This window comes from Trichosurus vulpecula, chromosome 2 (assembly GCF_011100635.1).
Source record: "Trichosurus vulpecula isolate mTriVul1 chromosome 2, mTriVul1.pri, whole genome shotgun sequence".
Taxonomy (NCBI): domain Eukaryota; kingdom Metazoa; phylum Chordata; class Mammalia; order Diprotodontia; family Phalangeridae; genus Trichosurus; species Trichosurus vulpecula.
The window spans coordinates 43,846,168-43,860,953 of record NC_050574.1 but is presented as its reverse complement, the minus strand read 5'-3'; the positions used below and the strand labels follow the sequence as shown (position 1 = coordinate 43,860,953).

The 14,786-nt window shown below is 37.7% G+C and overlaps 1 protein-coding gene across 1 annotated transcript; it reads left to right on the top strand.

Annotated features, from left to right (window-relative positions):
• Positions 1 to 1,051: 1,051 nt before the first annotated feature.
• On the top strand, positions 1,052 to 13,204 carry LOC118836405 (vomeronasal type-2 receptor 26-like). Its single transcript, XM_036743713.1, is given in 3 exon segments — positions 1,052 to 1,265; positions 12,296 to 12,725; positions 12,727 to 13,204. Coding segments are annotated over 3 exon segments (1,122 nt in total).
• The last annotated feature ends 1,582 nt before the right edge of the window (positions 13,205 to 14,786 follow it).

The window sequence follows — 14,786 nt, the reverse complement described above, 5'->3', positions numbered from 1 at the left end:
GAAGCGGAGGGGAGCGGAGTGGAGCAGAGCCCAGCATGGGACCAACCAGACCAGGAGCCAGGCAAAGAGTACGCTAGCACCCTGAATCAGTGAGCTGCAGCAGTTACCAGACTTCTCAACCCACAAACACCAAAGACAACAGAGAAGGTTAGTGGGAAAAGCTGTGGAAGTGGAAGGAGTTTTTATAACCAGACCTTTCAACCACTGGTGAATTCTTTCTGGTGCCTCCATTTTCAGCATATAATATTTTTAAGATTATAAGTTTTACTCTCTGGACTGTTTCAGCGATATCCCCCAAACTTAGGAATTTGTTGGGCTATTAGAGAGCGTGTTCTACATGAAGTCAGGAAGACCTGATTTCACATCCTACTTCAAATACTTCATTGCTGCTGATGCTGCCAAAGTCACTTTCCCTTTCCTTCTTGACCATTGTCAGTGTCATCACCTGTAAAACTAGAATTAATAGCATCTGCCTTTCAAATTTATGGTAAGGATCAAATGATTAAACGTTTGAAGAGCATTTTGCAAACCTTACAGTGGTATAGAATACTAGCTAAAATTAGTATTATTTAAAAAGAATCTATGTGGAGCTGGATAATTTGTTACTTAACTAGAGGTGTCACTTGTCTGTTACTAGTCAGGTCTAGCTACTTTTAAAGCAGGTAGCTTCAGCAAAGACCCAGCTCTGCTGTTCCTTGCAGGAACCATTTCAAGTTCAGTTTTTAGTCAGAGAAAAAGTCCCATACTTACATACTGAGATATGTGTATACATATACAAATACGCATATACATAAATGTGCCATATGTGCATATTATTTGTGTAAGTATGCCTGAATTTTAAATTGAAATTCATTAGAGAAGTCTTGATTACTTGTCAATTAACTTCCTGGGTATTCTTTTCCAAGATAGAATAGCATTTCATTTACTCACTCTTTTCTAGAGCTTAGCACAGTATCTGTTACACATAAGTTGATAAATCCTTGTTAATTGATTGATTGAATCCCTGCAAACATAGACCAGATGTTACTTCTCTAGAAATTCTACAACATTTATGGCCTCACAAACATCCATTGCCAACCACTATGCACCTTCTAGACTATTTGAATGTCAAGCCCCTACAAAGAATTTCCTCCTTGTCCAGGCTCCCCACTCTGTGTGCAGTGACAGCTGTGGCTGTGGATTTCGGAAATCTGCCCGTGAAGGAGAGTCCATCTGTTGCTTTGACTATGTCCCCTGCCCAGAGGGCAAGATTTCCAACCAGACTGGTAAGTACATACACACATACATACATACATATGAATATATATTTAATTAAACTCACCTGGTAAGGAGTAATGAATCATTTTTAAGCTTGAAAGTCCATGTTTTTGAATATTTATTGATATCATTTATACATTACTCGTTTCTCCCATTATCCATCACGTTCTCTCCTACCAGAGATCTACACAACATCACAAGAAGAATTTTAAGATTAAGAAAGAACAAGAAAGTAGGAAGTAAAGAGAAATCATTAAAACAAATCAATACATCAAAAAAATCAGAAAAATTTATCCAGTGCGATTGATTTTTGGGCCTCCCCCCTTAGTCAAAAAGCAGGTTGTAGATTTCTTCTTGTATCTCTTCATGAGAGCCACATGCTTGTTCTTTGTAATTTTATAACATTCGTTTTAAAAGGCATATATGGTTGGGGTTTTTTTTTTGCTGTTTTGTGTTGTAATTGTCATTGTGGTAATCATTGTATATATTCTTAGCTTAGATTGCATCTTCCTCTATCCTTTCAGGGAAATCTTTCCATGGTCAACATATTTGCTATTGCCCAAAACAAAGAAATATTCCATTATATTTATGTGTCATAATGTAATAAACTACTTCTGAAACGATAGTAATATCCCTTATAATCTAATGGGGGTGACAACATGCAAGCAAATATGTACAAAGCCAATTATATACACAATAATGATGGAATAATTAAAGGGGAGAAAGCATTGGAATTGTGAGGGTGAGAAGGAAGGCTTGCTATAGAAGGTGGGATTTTAGTTGGGACTTAAAGGAATCCATAGTGGTCAGTAGTCAGAGCAGAGACGGAGAGTGTACCAGGCATGGGGGACAGGCTGAGAAAACTAAGGGATGGTTTCATTTTCATTTTACAATTTCTCTTCTTAGTATTTGGAACATTTGTGCTGTCATTAATATGTCTTGTGATTTGTCTTTTGACAATGCTATGCTTTGTTATTTTAGTTTGTTATGATGATGTATGTTATGTATAACATGATTATGTATCTATGTATATCGATGTCTTTCACATTATTATTTATTATTCTATTTGTTCTTGACACATTCATTATTTATGATTTCATTGTTTGCTCAATTTGAATATGTATCTCTGTGTTTCCTGAGCCCCTAAATTTAAGACTATTTTATTACACTAATGTTCTGAAATTAATTAGTGAAGAATCATTTATAAAATGCCTACAATGTACCAAGCACTGTTGTAAGCACTGGGGACACAAAAGACAAAAGACAGTGCCTGCCTAAAGGAATTCGAACTTTAAGGGGGAGACAACATGTGAAAAGAAGCTGAGAGAGGTAGGAATATTGAAGCCCTACAGCTGGGTGGGAAGGAATTAGCTGGCCATTGGGGATATCCTTGAAATGAAGGATCTCCAAGGAGCTCTCTGAGGTCTACCCTTCATTCTCTCTGATTAGAGGGAGGGAGAGGCCCCAGGGGCCAAATGTACTAAAAGGATCTCAGTTTTAGAGTCAATTCGATCTTGCAGGAAGACAATTATAATAACAACTAACATTTATATAGCCAAGCCTTTTGCTAAGCACTTAACATTTGTGATTTCATTTGATCCTCACAGTGATCCTCAGAGGTAGGCTCTATTATTATCCCCATTGGACAGATAGTGAAACTGAGGCAAATAGAAATTAAATCATTTGCTAGGGTCACAAAGCTAAGAAGTGTCTGAGGCCAGGCTTGATCTCACGTCATGCTGATTCTAGTTCTGCTGCTCTATCCGGTGTGTCACTTAGCTCATGGAGATCATGATGAAATCTAGGAGATCAGCCAAGAGGGAAATGTAAATTTGTCTTTACTATTTCTGCATTTTACATATATTTTCAAAATCTCTCTGCCCTAACACATGATCACTGTTCCCTATCTTTCTGGAAAATGTGCATGATCTGACTAGATGGTTTGAAAATATCTTCTTTTTTCTTCTAGTTCATCCAGAATTTTCTTCAGTCCTTTATTCATTTAGTTCATTGTTTTGTTACATTTTTCCAAAACAGATGAAATAATTTTAAGTCTGTAGATGTTATTGCGTTACCATCTATTTCTTCTTTGAATTCAGATCATTTTCCTTCTTATATTTAGATGTGAAAGTATTTTGTGCATACATAGTAAGCATTGATCTTGCTGAGATGTCCTTTTTTTGTTGGACTTCTCTTAGCTCATCTCATTTTATGTTGAATTTCCCCTTTAACTGACTACATGGCAGCAATTAAAATTTTATTTTTATTTACCTGATACTCAATATATTTTTTTTATTTTTATAATAATTTGTATTATGTATATGTATTTATTTTTAGGTGTGTTTTTTTAAGAAATAGTTTGAGAGATTTATTTTTCCTTATCCAATGTGCCACTACTTCTCTAAATAATTTAATTAATTAACTATAATGTAATAGCATATGATACATGATAAAATGTGATGTGAAATGATATAATGTAATATGATGTGACATAGTGCAATATGATCTAATGTAACAATATGGTATGACATGATTTGGTATGATGATGTAAATAATATGGTATTAGGTAATTTCAGTTGGTAAAAATGTAATATGATACACTATATAATATAACATAACAATAACAAAATATAGCATAGTATTATACAATTAAAATAAAGTAACATAGAATAACCTAATATAAGAAATAATTTAGATCATTTAATCTTTTCACATATAAATTTATGAGAATTCATATTAATATCTTGATCCATTTGTTTTGAATATTGTTTTCTTTTCCAAATTGGGATTGCTTTTTTAAACTCTACCTCATCAAAGATAATATTTTGGTCTTTTAATTGTTTTTTCTTAGACAAGTTAAAGCAAACTTATCCCCATAGGCTTCCTTCCCTTCACTCTCAAGCACCATAAACAGTTTTTCATACTTTCTAATATTTTTGGAATTTTATTAATTCATTCATTTTTATTTGTCCCATTCCAATTTTCCAATATTCCAATTTTGTTTCTCTCATTCAGATAAGTAATTAATAAAATTTCCCTCACACTTATTCTCTTCAACTCATTGTTTATTTTATCATTTTTGTATTTTTTCTTAAAAATTTCTTTCCTTTTTTCTCTTCTTCAAATCTTTTCTTTTTCCCCCATTGTAAAATTTCATTTATAGAAACACAAAGTTTCTGTTTAATTATTCCTTCTTTAGTCTCTATGTTCTTTATGGAATTAAAACTAATAATGTCCGTATTTTGATGTTTCTATTTGAAAACATTGCTGTTATTACCTTGTAGATCATGGTCACCTGCTCTTTTCTTTCTATTGTCAACCATCCTTAAAATAATCAATCCTTCAGGAGTTAAGGGGTAAAATATTAGAATATGGTAGAAAATTTCCTGAATCTCTTCTTATGTGTTCCATCTTTACATATTACCATTCTTATAATCATTTTCCTTTCTAATGGTCATGAAGAAAATGAAGACGATGATGGTGGTGGTGGTGGTAGTTGTGGTGATGCTACTGATAAATTATGGTAATATAATGATAATAATAAAAACATATCCTCTTCAGGAATAGATGTTGCCCAAAATGACAGAAAAAGGCACAGAGATACCAAGGAAAATGCATTAAAAGAAAAATTTGAGTCATTAATAAAACTTTACAGTGTCTGATATTTGTAGAGTCCCTTTCCTTTATATTTAAAGGTCTTTCTCTTTGTGAGTTCAAAAAATTTCAGTAGATCATGGGAATTTTTAAATCTTATCGATATTTGCTTTGAGTTTATCGAAAAGAATATGTTTGTGTTCCTTTTGAATTTCTTCAAAAGCCTAGGGATTGTTTTGATTTTCAATATCTTTTCTTTGTTCTGACATGGTACACGGTACTCTTGGGTTGTTTCTTGCATTATGTTTTTTCCAATTTTTGAGTGGATAGGTAGATAGGCTCTGTGGAAGCTATCATGCATCTACATGTTCTAATTTTGAAATCTATATGTTTTGATTATATAGAGATCATGTTTCCTGTTAATATTATTGGTTTTCTCTGTATTTGTGTATCTGATGAGTTTTTCTCTTCAGTGTCTTTGGTGAAATACATCACTGTGAATTCATGTTTTGTCATGCTTCCAGTTATTTCTGTCTTTAAGAACTTAAATTCTGCTATCACGATTCTTATTTCTTTCTTGAATGAGAAACATCTTGAAGTGGTTACATGGTCTCTCAGGAATTCACAGTATCCTTTGTCTCATGAGATATTGATTAATTTAATTTTTCTTGCAATATTTATTTGGTGATGTTGAACTCATTTAGTTCCTATGGAAATTATCTTGCCTTCTGTTTTCATATGTTTTCCTGTTTATTCATATGCTTATGCTCCAGAATTTTAACTGAGTTTTCTTCTTCCTGAAATCTTTTGTTGGTTCAGCTTTTTACTCTTCCTTGTATTTGCCTATGACACAATTTCTGATTCTTTCCCATTTCTTTGTGAATAACCAGAGTTAGACCTCAAAGCTGATTCTGCTTTCTCACATACTTGAAGATTCAGTTTTCACTAGCTTTAGTCCCTGCCACAAGTTACTTTTGGGAGGGGAAGAACAAAAAAGGACCTAGGTGGATGCCAGTTCCCTTTGCTTCAAACCTGTGGATGCAACTCTTAGGTCCCTAATACCCTGTATGTGCTCACAAATTCATATGCTGATGCCCTACCAAAGTTATTTCTCTTCTTTACTTGCCTGGATATGCCCTTCTACATCAAAGTAAAGATGCTAGCAGTTAGCCACAAGGAAACTGTGGCTCTGTTCATAGTTCTAAGGCAAAGGTGCTTATAAATTGCTGGAGATCAGGGAAGCAAGGTCAAGAGTAGTCACAGTCCTTGAAGCTACAGGGGAACAAGGTACCTTCCTGAGTAAAGAACATGGCATGGACCAGAAGAGCAATGACCACATCTTTCCTCATATCATACCAACTTGAAAGCACCAAAAACTTGCAGAGCCCCAGAACTAGCTCTGAAAATAGCAGCACAAAAAAGTCAGAAGGTTGGGACAATGTCTCCCCCACCCACCACAGGTGAGCAGAGACGAACTTTAAAATAAAGTTCAAAATCAAGAAATAAGGTGGCTTAATGACCAAGTAACAAAAAAAAAAAAACATTGACAATAGAAAGTTACTCTGGTGGCAAGGAAGACCAAGACACAAACTCAGAAGAAGACAATAAAGTCAAGCAGTTACAAGCAAAGAACCAAAGAAAAATGCTAATTGGATACATGTAGGACAAAAATTCTCAGAAAACCAGAGTGGTGGAAGGAAAATTGGAAAAAGAAAGGAGGGTAAGAAAAGAAAATAATGAAAAGGAATGAATGCCTTAGTAAAGGAGGCACAACAAAATAGAAAGTAATACCTAAAAACAGAATTGGCCTCATGGTAAAAGATGCACAAAATTTCACAGAAGAAAAAAACTCCTTAAAAAGCATTAAAAGGAGGTACAAAAAATCTCTGAAGAAAATAATTCCTTACAAATTAGAATTGAACAAGTGGAAGCTAATGATTCTATGAGATATCATGAAACAATCAGTCATAAGGATGAAAATGTTGGAAAAAATGTTAAATGTCTCATCCCAAAAAACATGTAACTTTGAAAATGGATCAAGGAGAGACAATTTGACAATTATTAAACTACCTGTAAGATGTGATTACAAAAAAGGCTGGATATCATCTTTCAAGAAATTATCAAGGAAATTTCTTAAAGTTCAGATTGCCATCATAAAACAGAAATTGAATGAATGTACCAATCACCTACTGAAAGAGATCTTGACATGAAAACATACAGTAATATTAGAGCCAAATTTCAAACATGAGGAGAAAAAAGAGGTCAAACAAAAAAAATAGAAACATCCAGAAAAGAAAAAAAATATTATGGAGTCAAAGTAAGGGTAACACAAGATTCAGCAGCTTCCTCATTAAAGGAGCAGATGGCTTGTAATATTTCAGATGACAAATGAGATAGTATTACAACCAAGAACAACCTACTAAACAAAACTGAGGCAAGCCTTCAGTTGAAAAGAGACATTTAATGAAATGAAAAATTTTCAAGTGGTTATGATGAAAAGACCAGAGGTGAATAGAACATTTGACATTCAAAGACAAGATTCAAGAAAAGTATAAAAAGATAATCGAGAAAGAGTAATCACAAGGGACTCAAAAAAAGATAAACTATTTAGATTCCTATATGGCAAGGTGATATATATATATATATATATATATATATATATATATATATATATATATAACTTAAGAACTTTATCATTCTTAGCACAGTTATGAGGTGTTTGTATGGACAGAGGGCATGGGTGCAAGTTGATTATGTTTGATTAATCTCCAAAATAAGTGAAGAGTTGAGAAAGAGGAATACACTAGGACAAGGGGGAGGGAGAGTTAGATTGGGGTAAATTATCTCACATAAAAGGAGGTGAACAAAGAAGAGCTTTTATAGTGGAGGGGAAAATAGGTGTAGTGGGCAATGACAAAAACACATTTTCTTAGGAAATGCTTCAAAGAGGGAAGAATATATACACAGACTCATTTGTGAATAGAAATCTACTTTAACAGATAGGAAAAGAGAAGGGGAGGGGATAATAGAAAGAGAGGGATGATAAGAGGGAATGGAAATGGAGTGCCACAGTGGTTTGAAGTAAAATAGACTTGAGCAAGAAAAGGATAAGAAGAGAGACAGAAGAACTAAGAGGAAAAAATAGAATGAAGGGACATACAGTTAATAATTGTAACTGTGAATGTGATTTGAATAAGTTCATTCATAGAATGGAAGTGGATAGACACATGGATGAGGAAAAAGAATCAAACCATGTGTCATTTAAAAGAAATACACTTAAAGCAGAAAGATACACATAGAGTTAGTATAATGGGCAGGAGCATTAACTAATATGCTTCAGATGAATTTGGAAAAAGGCAGGAATAGTAAACTTGGTCTCAGACAAAGCAAAAGTACAAATTTTTGTTGTTCATTTGTTTCAGTTATGTCTGGCTCTTTTTGATCCCATTTGGGGTTTTCTCAGCAAAGATACTGGGGTGGTTTGCCATTTCCTTCTCCAGCTCGTTTCCCAGATGGGTAACTGAGACAAATAGGATGAAGTCACTTACTCAGAACCACACAACTAGTGTGTGTACACAACTAGTACAGCCCATAAACAAGCCAAAATAGAGCTACTAAATAGTGATAATCAGGGGCAGAGCCAAGATGGACTTGTGTGAGCTCCCACCCAGGTACCTCCAAAAACATATAAAAATGGCTCTGAACAAATTCTAGAGCTGCAGAACCCATGGAAGAACAGAGGGAAGCAGGGCTCCAGCCCAGGACAGCCTGTATAGATGCTGGGTAAGGTCTATCCCATGGATTTGGGAGCAGAGTGGAGCAGAGGCCAGTGTGGGCTGCACCAGAGCCAGACCAGGAGCTGGGTGAAACAGGCCCTAGTGCCCTGAATCAGTGAGCTGTGACAGCTACCAGACTTCTCAACCCACAAACACCAAAGACAACAGAGAAGGTTAGTGGTAAAAGCTGAGGGGACAAAGTGAAAGGAGTTTGTGGTTCAGCCACCACCCTGGGGGAAGCAGAGGTGATGCAGCTCTGAGGACAGAACTGCCTCTGCAGTTGCTTCCAGCCACAGGCTCACCTAGTGGGAGGAATTAAGTGGCGGATCAGAGCGGGAGTGCAGAGCCTGCTTAAGACCTGAGTTGCTATCCAGGTTGCTGATTCTTGGGGGAGAAGGAGTGCTGGTGTAGCAGAGCTCGCTGTGTAGAAATATCTGTGAAAACAACAGCACAACCCCTAAAGCCTGGGACAAAGTACACTCTACTCTAGAAGCAGTCATACCCTGACAAACAACTCAAGGGTCAGGTAGTTGGCTGAGAACATGGCCAGGCAGTGAAAACAGACTCAAATTCAGACTCAGACTTTAGAATATTTCTTTGGTGACAAAGAAGACCAAAACATACAGCCAGAAGAAGTTAACAAAGTCAAAGATCCTACATCAAAAGTCTCCAAGAAAAACACGAAGTGGTCTCAAGCCATGGAAGAGCTCAAAAAGGATTTGGAAAAGTAAGTTATAGAAGTAGAGGAAAAATTGGGAAGATAAATGAGAGTGAGGTGAGAAAACCATGAAAAGCAAGTCAATGACTTGCTAAGGGAGACCCAAAAAATACTGAAGAAAACAACTTAAAAAATAGACTAACTCAAATGGCAAAAAAGCTCCAAAAAGCCAATGAGGAGAAGAATGCCTCGAAAGGCAGAATTAGCCAAATGGAAAAGGAGGTCCAAAAGGCTACTGAAGAAAATACTACCTTAAAAATTAGATTGAAGCAAGTGGAAGCTAGTGACTTTATGAGAAATCAAGATATTATAAAACATAAACAAAGGAATGAAAAAATGTAAGACAATGTGAAATATCTCATTGGAAAAACCACTGACCTGGAAAATAGATCCAGGAGAGATCATTTAAAAATTATTGGACTACCTGAAAGCCATGATCAAAAAAAGAGCCTAGATATCATCTTTCAAGAAATTATCTAGGATAACTGCCCTGATATTCTGTACCCAGAGGGTAAAATAGAAATTGAAAGAATCCATAGATTGCCTCCTGAAAAAGATCCCCAAAAGAAAACTCCTAGGAATATTGTTGCCAAATTCCAGAGCTCCCATATCAAGGAGAAAATACTCCAACCAGCTAGAAAGAAACAATTTGAGTATTGTGGAAACACAATCAGGATAACACAAGATCTAGCAGCTTTTACATTAAGGGATCAAAGGGTTTGGAATATAATATTCTGGAGGGCAATGGAGCTAGGATTAAAACCAAGAATCACTTACCCAGCAAAACTGGGTATCATGCTCCAAGGCAAAATATGGATTTTCAATAAAATAGAGGACTTTCAAGCTTTCTCAATGAAAAGACCAGAGCTAAATAGAAAATTTGACTTTCAAACACAAGAATCAAGAGAAGCATGAAAAGGTAATCAAGAAAGAGAAATCATAAGGGACTTACTAAAGTTGAGCTGTTTTGTTTACATTCCTACATGGAAAGATGATGTGTCTGATTCATGAGACCTCAGCATTAGGGTAGCTGAAGGGAATATATATATATATATATATACATTATGTATGCACACACAGAGGGCACAGGCTGAGTTGAATATGAAGGTATGATATTTAAAAAAATAAAATTAAGGGATGAGAGAGGAATATATTGAGAGAGGGAGAAAGGGAGAGATAGAATGGGGTAAATTATCTCACGTAAAAGTGGCAAGATAAAGTAGTTCTGTTGGGAGGGAAGAGGGTGCAGGTGAGGGGGAATGGGTGAATCTTGTTCTCATTGGATTTGACCTGAGGAGGGAATAACATACACACTAAATTAGATATCTTACCCCACAGGAAAGAAGGAGGAAGAAGATAAAAAGGGGGGGATGATAGAAGGGAGGGCAGATAGGGGGAGGAGGCAATCAAAAGCAAACACTTTTGAAAAGGGACAGGATCAAGGGAGAAAATTGGATAATGGGGGATAGGATAGGAAGGAGAAAAATATAGTTAGTCCTCCACAACATGAGTATTGTGGAAAGGTTTTGAATAATTATACATGTGTGGCCTATGTTGAATTGCTTGCCTTCTTAGGGATGGTGGGTGGGAAGGCAAGAGGGGAGAGAATTTGGAACTCAAAGTTTTAAAAGGAAATGTTCAAAAAAAGTTTCTGCATGCAACTAGTAAGTAAGATATACAGGCAATAGGGCATACAAATCAAAGGGGATGGGGGGAGTGGGGTGGCAGAAGGGAGGGTTGACTGGGGAATGGGGCCCTCAGAATATATGCCATCTAGGAGTGTGTGGGAGGGTAGAAATGGGGAAAAAATTTGTAATTGAAACTCTTGTGAAAATTAATGCTGAAAACCTAATAAATAACCAGTCAAATAACAAAAAAAAAATGATAATCAGGGAAAGAACGTTTTGCTAAAAGGACCCTGCACAACAACTCATCTAGGTGATGCACACCTACTTTGTATTAAATTCTCACTAGAACAATTTATCGATATTTGCTACATCTCTTCAGAATCTGCCATCAAGACAAGGTAATCTTCATATGCTAAAACTTTTCTCTGACCTGGTGTATTTTTCTCAACTTGGAATATCTTTCTGCCTTGCTTACCACCTACTGTCATATATAATTCCTTCCATGGCCTCAATTTCTTTGTTATCCATGCTTCCACCTCCTCAGGGTTTTTCCTTTGATCCTCTAGGCTGTGTTGCCATACCACCAAGGGGTGCTATGACACCATGCCAACTCATTCTCTTTACTTCCGCTCTACCCCAATGTTTACTTTTCAGTTACTTTTAAGTTCTTCTCTGCCCCCCACACCCTGTCATTAGAATGTCATACTTTGAAGGGAAAGATTGTCATAACTTTGTTGGTATATGTATGCTTAGGTCAGGGTTGGGGAACCTGTGGCCTCAAGGCCACATATGGCCCTCTAAGTCCTCAAGAGTGGCTCTTTGATTAATCCAAACTTCACAGAATAAATCCCCTTAATAAAAGGACTTGTTTGTTAAAAGTGAATTCAGTCAAAAGACTGTACCCAAGGACCTAGAGAGTTAAATGTGACCTCCAGGATTCATGTCCCCACCCCTGGCCTAGGTCTTAGCAAAGTGCCTGCCAAGTACATACTTAATAAATGTTTCTTGACTGCCTAACATCCCAACATGTTTATTTTAAGAGATGTTATTGTCCTTACGGCCATGAAATCTGTGAGAAGACTTTTTAAAAATCCAGCTACTTCAGATCAGCTTTATTCAGGACCAAAGTGTCTGAATTATTAATGATAATGTATTACAGAGGCTCTTCATGTGAGAGACTGATGTCACTTACAGAATTGGAGAAGATCATAAGGGGCCCTTTGTAGTCAAGACATCCAGCTTGAGGAATTCTATTACTGTGTGCCAGGGTTAATGAAGTTTGGCTCAGCTTGAAATATTGAGAAGGTTTTTATTTTCTTTAGATATGAACCAGTGCATCATGTGTCCTGAAGATGAATATTCAAGCAAGGGGAGAAATTACTGCCTCCGCAAGGTGGAGACATTTCTGGCCTTTGAGGAACCCCTAGGCATGACTCTGGTCTGCACAGCTCTGACCTTCTATCTCCTGACAGTTATGATTGCTGGGGTCTTTGTGAAGCATCAGGACACCCCCATAGTGAAAGCTAATAATAGAACTCTCAGCTACATCTTGCTCTTCTCCTTAAACCAATGCTTCCTGTCTTCATTGCTCTTCATTGGTAAGCCCACCTCAACCACATGCCTGCTTCGACAGACAACATTTGGAATCACATTCACAATGGCCATCTCCTCTATTTTGGCTAAAACAATCACAGTAGTGCTAGCCTTCAAAGCCATAAGACCAGGAAGCAGGAGCAGAAAATGGATGCTGCCTGATCCAAGTGATTCTCTGTGGTGTCTGGCTATTGGTTTCTCCCCCATTCCCAGATGCTGTCCCATATTCAGAACCTGAGCACATCATCCTGGAGTGCAGTGAAGGCTCCCTCATTGCCTTTTACTTTGTCCTTGGTTACATGGGATTTCTGGCTTTGGGGAGCTTCACTGTGGCTTTTTTGGCCAGAAATCTCCCTGACACATTTAATGAAACCAAGTTTATCACCTTCAGCATGTTGGTATTCTGCAGTGTCTGGGTCTCCTTCCTCCCCACATACCAGAGCACTGAGGGGAAAACTATGGTAGCTGTGGAATTCTTTTCCATTTTGAGCTCCACTGCTGGCTTACTGAGCTGCATCTTTATTCCCAAGTGCTACGTGATCCTTCTGAGGCCACAATGGAACACCCTGGAAAGGGTCAAACGTAAATGCTATGCCAAGGGAAGGCATCATTCCGAAGCATTTCCTCATGCCTCCTAGCAATATTGTGAGAAGCCTGAAACAGGTAACCAAATCATACTTGATGTTACATATCTATTCACATGAGTCTTCCTTATCTCTTCATCTGAGCAAGCCCTTTTGAATCTTTACCTCCATAGTTCCAATTACCCTTTAGCCTGCATCAGTTTCCAAATTATTATTTCTAATTATCCCATTTACATTCTTCATCAATTTTGAAAAAAATAATTTTTGCCAGTTTCACCCGTAGAATTTCTACAGGCACTGGGTTTTCCATATTTTTTTAGCAATCACGTCAGTTCTGACTCTCCTCAATGCCTTCTGATTTACTGATGAGAACAGTCTTCTTTCCCCATTTTCCTTGATTCTCTGTCATGATTCCATTTGATCTAACAGGTTAATGGGGGGTTCTTCAGATTAGGGACTGCTTTTCCTTTCCTTCTCTTGTATCCTGAGTCCCTGACCCAGTTCCTTGCAAACAGGAGGAACTTAGAAATGTTTGTACAATTGAAACAAACTCCCAAGGAAAACATCATATCACATCTCCATTCTATTAAGTACAAGAAATGATTATGTACCACCTTCCTGTCACCCAGACTTGAATCTTAGACTCTATCCTTGCATCCTCACTTACATTCATCCCTATATCCAATCTGCTATCAATTCTTCCCTTATTTCCCTTGGATCATTTCTCCTATTCCCCACTCTCCTGTCTCTCATCTGACATGGCTAAAACCCGGGTATCTGCCCTAGAAACTTCACACTGAGAATATTGAAATAACCTGCAGGTTAGTCACTCTATCACAAATCTCTCTGCACTCCTATTCATGCTCCACTCAACTTTTGGTATGATGTATCAGCAAGGCAGTAATGACATTGACGATAATTGTGAATATGTCTGTGTAGTTCTGTATTCCAAAATACAAGAGACTGTCCATATAAAAGGAAGCAGTAACACATTTATTCAGATTCCAGAGAAGCAAATCCCAAAACCAGTAAGTCCACTTCATTATAATAGCAAGAAACTGGCGGCGTGGACGATCCAGACCGGAAGCCGGGCGGAGGGGGCCCTAGCGCCCTGAATACGTGAGCAGTTACCAGACCCCTCGACCCACAAACACCAAAGACTGCGGAGAAGGTTAGTGGGAAAAGCTGCGGGAGTGGAAGGAGTTCGCGGTTCGGCTTCCAGCCCCGGGGGCAGCGGAGGTGGGGCAGCTACAGCTGTTGTTACTTCCGGCTCCAGGCCCACCTGGTGGGGGGAATTAAGTGGCGGATCACAGCAGGGGTGCACAGCCTGCCGAAGATCTGAGCCCAGTCTGGACTGGGGGTCCTTGGGGAAGGAGGAGTGCGGCTCTGACAGAGCTGGCACCTCCCCCCCAAACGTAGAACATAGAACTCTGTAATCTACAAGCAGTCATACCCCACTGAAAAGCTCAAGGGTCAAGTTAGTTGGTTGGGAATATGGCCAGGACGCGAAAACGCGCCCAGATTCAGTCTCAGACTTTGGATTCTTTCTTTGGTGACAAAGAAGACCAAAACATACAGCCTAAAGAAGACAGCAAAGTCATAGAGCCTACAACCAAAGCCTCCAAGAAAAACATGA